The following is a 10,575-nucleotide window of genomic DNA, read 5'->3' as shown; positions in this document are numbered from 1 at the left end:
GTTTGGGTCCCCGGGTAGGCGTCACATTTCTCTTTCTGGGTCTCGGGCTAAACCACTGGGGCTATTAATACCCCGTGTGGGGTAATACTGCAATTACAGTACATTTTGTGTACTTTCTCTTGTTTTTCTTAAAATGTTTGTTCGCTTTTCTATCGCACCTTTTGTATGTTTACCTGTACCCCCCCCCCCTCCCCCCCCTCTAAATGGCCTCATCTTCCCCCCGATAAAAAACCCTGCAGATCCCCGAGTTAACCGCTGTGGACCAGTGAAAACCACATAAATCTCTCCTACGCTTACGTTGTTTTGTTTACGTGTTCTTCTCCCCTGGTCGTGTGTGTTTGACTTTTGCACTATTGCTCAGTGGCAACATGCACAGTAAAGTCCTGAGTGTTCATGTAACTCTGAGACGGTTACAGATGGAACTACATTGGATCCGTTTAAGCCAGGGGGGTGATGCAACATTGATGATGGAGAGGGCCACTATATTTCCACACTCAGTCTAGAGGGCCACTATATTTCCACACTCAGTCCAGAGGGCCACTACCACACTCACTCCAGAGGGCCACATTGCATATACTGTCGGGCCATTCTATGTCACACAAATGCAGCAAAAATAGCCGATCTACAAGCTCAAAACGTGTCGCAGTGCGACACGTTTTGAGCTTGTAGATCTGCTATTTTGTTTTAATATTTTTAAATTGGAATCCTGAAAAGTTTCATTTTTATGTCATTTCTGAAATGACTTTAAATAAAATTGCATTTAGTTATACTTATGTTAGCTTTATGAACTTAAATACAAATACATTGGACGTAATTAAAGCGGGTCATGTTTGGAATTGTAAACAGCTGAAATCAATAATATATCACTATTCCGATATTAACCTGCGGGCCGCATTAAGTGAGCAGGAAGGGCTGCCAGTTGCCCATGTATGGTATATAAGCGTCCATTTGGTTCCATTTGGTACATTCTCTCAGAGTTACACACCTGTAAGTGTCCACTCGGGATTTGTGTGAATCCTGAGTGAAGCCTGGACATCCTGATGAAGAAAATCTATCTGTTCTACCCTTTTTATCGTTGCTGTCGCGCCAGAAACTCTTTGTGTTTTTTTCCCCGTAAATTAACGCCCTATACTTGATCATACTACAGTGTAGGCCTGACCTCCATTATTCGAATAGTCGACTAATCAGTCTGAGTCGACTGCCAATCTCTTAGTTGAATTATGAAAAAAATGTAATAAAATCTTTTTTTTCTTCTTTTTTTTTTTTCATTTGACTGAGAGATTGGTCTAGTTTGTTATTTTAATTAACTAATAGTTTGCCAAAAATAGGATATACATCATGATTTATTGGGAGAAACCAAGCAAGTATATGTTAAATCAGACATTAAGCACCCCTACAGCATCAAATGGAATGTTCCTCTATTGCATAACATCTTTTTGTATGATTCGACTGAGAGATTGTCAGTTGAATCAGACTGCTTCCACTGACAAGCTCAGTCCAATCATGCCAAAAAAATGTAATATAATATATATATTTTTTTATTTTTTTGGTGTTGCATTAGTCGACTATTAACCCATTGAGACCTGGAACTGTGTCATTTTTAGATTTGAGCTAAAAAGCATTATTTTACACTTTGGCTATTCAAAAATAGCAGATCTACACGCTCATAGCGCGGCACCGAGTGCCGCGATGTGAGCTTGTAGATCTGCTATTTTTTGAAAAATCGTGAAAATGTGTGCAAACCTTTGAATATATACATTTTTAAAGTGAACATTTGTAACTCAAATCTTTGCTTCTGGGGGGTCCCTGGAACAACATATTTTGATGGGGGTCCGCGGCCAAATACATATCATTTTGGGGGTCCTTGACATGAAAAAGATTGAACACCACTGATATAGAAACATGGGTTTTTCAGAAAACTGTTGAGATTTAGGAGACATGTAGAATCGGCTTCAGGTCTCAATGGGTCAATCGACTATAGGCAACATTTGGCCGATCAGATTCGACCATAGAAATCCTTAGTCGGGGACAGGCTTACTACAGCGTCACACAAAAGCGTCAAAAATATAGTGCCGTGTTTTGAGCTTGTACTTTTGAATTTGAATCCTGAAAAGTAACAGTTTTGGACTTATGAGGTTTCCACCCGTCAGAGACGAGGTGACTTCTATCATCTAATTCAGTGGTTTTCAACCTTTTTCATGCCAAGGACCCCTAAATTGATATACATTTGGCCGTGGACCCCCATTTGAAAATGTTTCGTGCCAGGGACCCCCCAGAAGAAAAGACATCAGTTAATTTTTGCTTAAAAAAATATAAATGATCAAAGATATGCACAGTTTTTCAAGGTTTTTCAAAAATAGCAGATCTACAAGCTCATAGCGCGGCACTCGGTGCCGCGCTTTGAGCTTGTATATCTGCTATTTTTGAATAGCCAAAGCTAAGTGGTTAAAAATTATTGTGATGCTATGAACTAATTTTGCTGGGGACCCCCTGGTACTCTCTCAAGGACCACTGGTGGTCCCCGGACCACTGGTTGAAAACCACTGATCTAATTTCCAGGTGTAGGAGGGTGATTATTTTCCTTTTTTTTTTCGTGGCGTGCCTGTAAATATGTACATTTACCTACAGTGTATAATAGACACACGTGGTGTATTTTAAAATCACATTTGTGTATTTTCAGTGTCAAGTGTAACGCTGAAGGCATAACCTTTTTTTTTAAAAGGGTCCAAAGGAGCAGATTTATGGTGGTTCTGATTTATTTTATCAACCCAATGTAGATATAAAAATGCTATAGTTTCTTATGCGCAATATGATGCTTGACTGAATTGTAAATTAAAATAAAAAATATTCTCTACAGCTGTTTTCTTGTAGAGCAATTATTCTATATACACAGTGAAATTATTTGTGTTCATTTAACTCAGAGCGTACAAAGGGACCTGCGTCGTTAATTGAGTACAATGGACGGTTCCACAATGGAAACAAGCCCCTGGGGCCATCCTTAGCATAACCTTTTGACAGCACTTACCTGTACTGTTAAAGGACATCTTCACCCATTTTCAACCTATCTTCATATAATTGGTCCTCACTAATGCTCATGATAAAATTGTTCCATTTGCTTGTACCTGGTCTGTGTCTCATAGGAGGGATGTGGACACTTCAGACAGTTCAGCTTAATAGCATATTTTGTGATAATTACAGCCAGAATGTAATTATAATAGACAATACTTGTCTATTGTAGATCTGAAATTGGAAATACTCAAGTAAAGTAAAACTACCTCAAAAGTGTACTTAAGTACAGTACTTGAGTAAGTGTAATTAGTTACTTTACACCACTGATCAGTGGGCATAAACAGCTTTAGTTTCCCCAAGCTGTAGTGTCTCTTTTGGGTAGACAGCGCCCTCTACTGGTCACTAAATAACAAGCAGAGACCAGACACGTGGATCAGTGTTGCCATGTCTGCTTATTATAAGCGTTCCTAAAGTGTAGTTGCTTATCTGGGCTTGTTTCCTGAATGTTTATTTGTCTGCAGACATTTCTATGAATTGAGTACACAGGACCCCAATGGGTTTTTTTTGTTTTGCAAACTGCCAACAAAGTATTCAATCAATCAATCAATCAATCAAGACAACCCCATCTGAACATATGTTATGCCACAGGGTGTTATTAAAATGTTTCAAGTTGTTTTCATAGACCTAGTTGCTTGTTTCTCTCCCAAAACCTGGCAACAACACTGATCTGCAAGTGACGTCATCTGATGCGCGACAAACAGAGTGCCATCAGTACAGAGAGAGAACGGGGAGGATTGTTGTTGTTATTATTATTATACTTTATAACAAAATGGTGAAAGGTGGTAAATTAAAGTCCGGGACGTCGTCCAAGCTGAAGCGGTGGAGGAAGGGCCACAGCAGCGACTCTAACCCGAGGACCAGCCTCCACAGAGAGGCCGCGAAGAGCCGCTACTTCAGCCGACCGAGTGGTAAGAAGAGCCCGCTGTGAGCCAGTCCTCATCACACGTGGGTCTCTGTGCTACCGTTAGCATTAGCTTAGCATAGCAGACAGTCAGAGCTCTGCCTCTGCCTGGCAGTGGCTGCTTTATGTTTGAAGCTTTTTAACGCTGGAGGGTTTTTACTGAACATTCATATAAAGTTGTGTGTAAAGTTTGTGCAGCTGTTTGGTTTTGGTGTTGAAGTTGTACTTTATAAAGCATGAGTTGTCCTGTTATAACGTTATGTGTGAGAGAGAGAGAGCTGGTGTTGATGTGTGTGTCTGAAGCACAACATTATATTTATAGTTTGTCATCATGTCAGAATGAATGTCATTATTATAATATATAAATATTATTATATAGCTCTCCATAGCACCTTAGAAGGAGTAACGCTATGGACCAGAGCTAGTCAGCTGTCTAAATCAGTGGTTCTCAAACTTTTTCATGTCAAGGACCCCCAAACTGACAGTTCTTAGCCCGCGGACCCCCATTTGAAAAGATATGCCAGGGACCCCCATAAGAGAAGACTTTTTCCACAGCTCTAGCAGTGATTCTCAACCATTTTAATTTCAAGGACCCCCAGTTTGACATGCATTAGGGCTACATACCTCCATTTAATGGCATTTCTATCAATTGGACCGCAATCTATATTGTAAAATCTATGTCAATGTAACTCTGAGAGTGTACAAATGGAACCAATTGGACCCGTTAGGTCCATTTGGTTCCATTTGTACACTCTCAGAGTTGCAGACCCTTAAGGCTCCATTTGGTGCCTAATCTATCATTTAGCTGGGGACCCCCTGGAACTCCCTCAAGGACCCCTGGGGGTCCCCGGACCCCACTTTGAGAACCAATGGTCTAAATGTACATTAATACATTCATATTATTGTTTATTAAGGATTAGTACACCTTAGTGGAGACTAGTCTTCCTGAGGTCCAGGCAAAAAAACCCCATCACAATACAAATCATAAAATGCAGCACAACATAGTTAGTAAACAAAAACACAAACTTAGAGAACAACGTTTACATTAACATGTCTGTCCGAAAATACCTAAACATATTAACAATCGAATTTCCTTTCTGATTGTTGCTTCCTTAAGTTTCTTTTTTAAACCATGTATTACCAATGTATTTCTTGTTAGAGTCAAATCAATGTGGGGGGGGGGGGCACATCCCAGTATCAGTATGCAATGACTCTGTATATTGTCTGCCTCAGAGTGCCTACCAATCTAGTCGTAGGATAACAGGTAACAGGACAGGTGGGCACCAAAACCATCTGGGCACTAGGGACATTGTGGGCACTTACTAGGGGTGGAGAAAGCTGGGGGCACCTGACTAACTGGGCTAATTCTTTCTATCATTTCATGTTGTACTGTTCTGCTATGCTTTCTCTATCCTAGCATTCAGTTCAGCAATTTATTTTAGTAAAGTAACTCTTTCCCCTCTGTTTTTCACAGTAGGCTACTATTTATCTCCATTCCTTTCTATCATTTCATAGTGTACTGTTAAGCTGTGTTTTCCCAATTTGTTAGTTTTTTTTAACAGTACGTCTATTTTGGCAAATGCACTCTTATATTGTACTTATTTTGAAACTCTGTTATAATGTACTTTTGACCTCAGCAATATTTTGGCAAGAAAATAAAATCTGTATTTTTGACCTCGTTGTTGTGGTGTTTAGAGAACAGTGAGTTAAATATCACTTACCAACAACAAAGCAGCATGCTATGTAAAGTTAAAAACCACTTGTGGACACGAATCCTAATTCAGGTGCCCAGTTATCTTATCTCCACCCCTAAGTGCCCACATGTCCCCAGTGCCCAGATGGGTTTGTCACCCAGTTGTCCCTAGTGTCCACCTCTCCAGATGCCCAGTCATCCCAAAAATATGGTGCCCAGATGACCTTAGTGCCCACCTGTCTTGTTACTCCCTCCCTCTAGGATTTATATTATATTCCTAGGCTAGCCTTGGATCAAGACTAGATGTATTTCATTTTGACAATTGCATATAGATAAGAAAGTAAAAGTCAAAATACATCTATGATCCAAAGCCATTATATTCCTATCCTTCAGTCAATTAATGTTTACATCAGCTTGATGCTAGGAAAACACGTCAGTGTTTTGTTTTCTAGTGGACAACATGACCTAACACGCCTGCTGATATGCCTGTTCTAGGCATGTCATTATAGGAAAAAATGTTAAAATATGAAATGATTAAAAATATTTTTTTTAATCAAATATTTTCTACAATAGTGAAAATAGCAGATCTACAGTACATGCTCACGATGCATTGCATCACAAGGCGTTCACTTGTTCCTTAAGCTTGTATACCGTAATTGTATTTCTTTTTGTGTTTAAAGCACTTTGTAACTTAATTGAGCTAAAGATGATGGCCAATGTTAAAATGATATCTTATTGATATCGTATTCCCAGTTCCCACTAGCCTTATCTTTTATCTCTGTCCGTAGGAAAGAGTGACCTGACGGTTGACGCTCTCAAGCTACACAATGACCTGCAGGCACCAGGACCCCTGGAGCGGGGTGGCCGTGGAGATGCCCGTATGGACGAGGACCCGGATGAACAGGCACTTTCACAGAGGACCTCCGGCACGTTCCTCAGCGGTCTGTCGGACTGTACCAACGTCACCTTCAGGAAGGTGCAGCGCTACTGGGAGTCCAACTCAGCCGCTCACAAAGAGGTGGGTTTTACGTCTTCAAATGTGGAGCCAGCTGAGTTCAATTAACCACTTAAACCCCCACTGTATACTTTGTTGCCCACAGTTCATTTTTCTTTTTGACAAAAAGATGCGTTGTTGTGAGCTTGTAGATCTGTTATTTTTGCCGAATGTTTGTCCCATGACTAAGGACGCTAGGGTTCATGTGGTTAATAACGTATTCAATGGTATGTGAGTAGAACAGTAGGGTTTCAAGTGCTTTTCGTCTTTGTCGGGTGGAAACCGTCCAGAACTGTTACTTTTTAGGATTCAAATTCAAAAACGTTAAAGTAGCAGATCAACAAGCTCAAAGCGCGTTGTGAACGCGTTTGTGGATCTGCTGCTTTTGTGTGACGCTGTAGTATGATCAAGTAGGGCGTTAATTTATGTGGAAAAAAAGTCAAAATATGGTGATAAGATGTTATACTCCTGGTCACTATACTGCCTCCCCCATGACAGCCGGGGCGCCTGATGGAGGGGAAGGGAACTGGTTAGAATAACGTGTTCCTTCCACGTGCTACGTCCAACCAGGGAAACTCCCCCCTGTCAGGTGACAAGAAGGTCAGTTGACTCTCATGCATTGAAGGAGGCATGAGCTCGGCCCTGGCCTCCCTAGGCTGGTGGGGGGGGGGTGTAGTGCCCAGGATCACTTAGCAAATTGGCACCGGGTGTAAAAAGGGTTACAAAATCGTGGGATAAAAATTAAAAAAAAAAAAAAAAAAAGACAGGGTCGGATAACAGCATGGCTTCCATGTGGATCTGGGACTTCATCTATGACCTATGACCCTAAATTTTAGCAAGGTTTCAGGTTTATTTATTTTTGTTGCCAAAATCAATCATTTGAAAGACAGAGTTGTGTTGTGAGTCTGAAATACTTGAGTTGGCAAAGATTTAGAACAGGTGACATTATCTGATAGGATATTATTTTTAGAATCAGCCTCAGGTCTTAACTCTTAACCCATTGAGACCTGAAGCCGACTCTACACGTCTCCTAAATCTCAACAGTATTCTGAAAAACGTATGTTTCTATATCAGTGGTGCTCAAACTTTTTCATGTCAAGGACCCCCAACATTATATGTATTTGGCCGAGGACCCCCATCAAAATATTTTGTTCTAGGGACCCCCAGCGCACAGATTTGAGTTAAAAAGTGTTCGCTTAAAAATATAAACCGCTCACAAAATGTAAGGAAACTTGAATTTGGGCCATTATATCTCCCCTTTACTAATACCAATCAGTAAAGTGTTATATATCATTTTTATCGGTGAGCGGTTTATATGTATTCAAAGATTTGCACACATTTTCAAGATTTTTCAAAAATAGCAGATCTACAAGCTCATAGTGCGGCACTCGGTGCCGCGCTATGAGCTTGTAGATCTGCTATTTTTGGATTGCCCAAAGTGTAAAATAATGCTTTTTAGCTCAAATCTAAAAATGACACAGTTCCAGGTCTTAATTCTTAATGGGATCCTTGATGTGTTCCACAGATCTGTGCCGTGTTGGCAGCCGTTACTGAAGTGATCCGTGCTCAGGGAGGGAAAGAGACGGAGACGGAGTACTTTGCTGCTCTGGTGAGTAGTGACATATAATATTGTTGTGTTCAGTTTGACATAAACTCGCATCAGCAGCCTTTCCACCTCAGAGGAAAGCCTGGTATTCGTTCTAAGACTAGCTGTGTGATCCGGTTTAGAAAAAAAATAATTGTGGTTCCGGTGGTGGGTTCTGGTTGGCGTCACATTGTTTTTGATCCCCACGTACTGAGAATCAATTAGTTTAGTCTCGCTAGTCGCACTACGAGTTAGAATGGAAAATGTACATATCAAACCATTATTATAGGAAACGAGCATACCAAACTAAACACATTTTAACCCTTTAAGACCTGAAGCCGATTCTACATGTCTCCTAAATACCAACAGTTTTCTGAAGAACGTATGTTTCTATATATGTGGTTCTCAATCTTTTTCATGTCAAGGACCCCCAAAATGATATGTATTTGGCCGCGGACCCCCATCAAAATATTTTGTTCCAGGGACCCCCCAGAAACGAAGATTTGAGTTACAAATGTTCACTTTAAAATAATATATATTGAAAGATTTGCACACATTTTCACGATTTTTCAAAAATAGCAGATCTACAAGCTCATAGCGCGGCACTCAGTGCCGCGCTATGAGCTTGTATATCTGCTGTTTTTGAATAGCATAAGTGTAAAATAATGCTTTTTAGCTCAAATCTAAAAATGACACAGATCCAGGTCTTAATGGGTTAAACTAGGAGAATCGTTTTGGAGATGCCGGTCGTTGGTTCCGGTCGCCTGATGATGTAACGTTGTTTCCGCTCCGACCGGATCAGAAACCCAAACATGGTATTGATCCCAGGCTAAGTTTGACATGGTCAAAATGTGACCATGTGTCCAGTTCAAATCAATAGTGTGACCGTGTGTCTGAATGCACTGTGTGTGTGTGTGTGTGTGTGTGTGTGTGTGTGTGTGTGTGTGGGGGCTCCTTTCCAGATGACCACCCTGGAGGCTGTAGATTCCGGGGAGTCGCAGGCCGCTGTGGGGTACCTGCTTAACCTCGCTATGAAACGGTCAGTGTGCTGATTAGCATCCTTGTTTTTATTGCAAATTTTCAAGGACCCCGTTACCCCACGCCGTACGTACCCCCATTTTATACCAAGTTTATCAATCTCTGACTCAAAATCTACACTGTAAAACCCTGCAATATTTAACCAAATGTAAGGTTCCATTTAGTTCCATTTCTACAGTTACAGAACGGTATGGGTCCATTTGTTATTTAGGCCAGTGGTTTTCAACCAGTGGTCTGGGGACCACCAGTGGTCCTTGAGGGAGTTCCAGGGGGTCCCCAGCTAAATGATAGATAGGAACCAAATGGACCCTTTTGGGTCTGTAACTCTGAGAGTGTGACAAATGGAACCAAATGGACCCTAACGGGTCCATTTGGTTCCATTTGTACACTCTCAGAGTTAAATTAACATTGATTTTATAATAAAAGTTGGCGTCCCAGAGATAGAAATGCCATTAAATGTGGGTCTGTAGCCTTAATGCATGTTAAACTGGGGGTCCTTGAAATTGAAATGGTTGAGAATCCCTGCTAGAGCCGTAAAAATCGTCTCTTATTGGGGTCACTGGCATAACTTTTCAAATGGGGGTCCCTGGGCTAATGTGTGTCAATTTGGGGGTCCTTGACGCAAAAAAGGTTGAAAACCACTGATTTAGGCGAAGACCCCTGGGGGTCTTTGCTTGGACCCCCACGTTGAAAACCAGTGGATTAGTGCTGCAAAGACTGTATTTAAAAATAAATAAAACTACTGTCATCAGAAATGGAGATTTAATGTGTATCCATGTTTTAATTGACTGTGTTTTTTTTGTATATTAACGCCCTATCATACCTTGATCATACCACAGCCTCACAAAAGCATCAAAAAGTAGCAGATCTTTTTTAGCTTGGTGATCCTCTGCTACTTTTTCATTTTAATCCTGAAAAGTATCAGTTTTGGTTATATGAGATTTACCCCGAAAAAAAAAACCAATATATAAATGTATTGTTACATTTTAATGTTTGCCTTCCAGGGTCCCAGCTCCAGTTCTGGTCTCTAAGTTCTCAGACACAGCTAAAGCTCTGATGGACGTCATGTCCAAGCTGGCCAGTTCTGACGCTGCTCCTGCCCTCCGATGGGTGAGTGGATGTTTCTGTGTCTGTAGTAGATCTACAAGCTCGTAGCGCCGCACTCAGTGCGGCGCTACGAGCTTGTAGATCTGCTATTTTTGAAAATAAATTGTGAAAATATGTGCAAATCTTTGAATATACGTATATAGTATTTCTAAAGCAAACATTTGGAACTCAAATCTTTGCTTCTGGGG

The 10,575-nt window shown here is 40.8% G+C and overlaps 1 protein-coding gene across 1 annotated transcript in view; it reads left to right on the top strand.

Moving 5' to 3' along the window:
• The first annotated feature begins 3,776 nt into the window (after window positions 1–3,776).
• The window catches only part of rrp12 (ribosomal RNA processing 12 homolog), a 39,384-nt gene continuing 32,585 nt past the window's right edge, over window positions 3,777–10,575 (top strand). Inside the window, exons 1-5 of the mRNA XM_084076965.1 lie at window positions 3,777–3,977; window positions 6,452–6,681; window positions 8,183–8,266; window positions 9,205–9,281; window positions 10,285–10,390. Of these exons, the coding sequence (XP_083933091.1) occupies window positions 3,839–3,977; window positions 6,452–6,681; window positions 8,183–8,266; window positions 9,205–9,281; window positions 10,285–10,390 (636 nt within the window). The 5' untranslated portion in view covers window positions 3,777–3,838. The remainder of the gene's footprint in view (window positions 3,978–6,451; window positions 6,682–8,182; window positions 8,267–9,204; window positions 9,282–10,284; window positions 10,391–10,575) is intronic.

Source organism: Gymnoscopelus microlampas, assembly GCF_963454915.1.
Source record: "Gymnoscopelus microlampas genome assembly, chromosome: 13".
NCBI classification, from domain to species: Eukaryota; Metazoa; Chordata; class Actinopteri; order Myctophiformes; family Myctophidae; genus Gymnoscopelus; species Gymnoscopelus microlampas.
The sequence above is the reverse complement of the archived record's forward strand: the minus strand, read 5'-3'. Positions and strand labels throughout refer to the sequence as shown.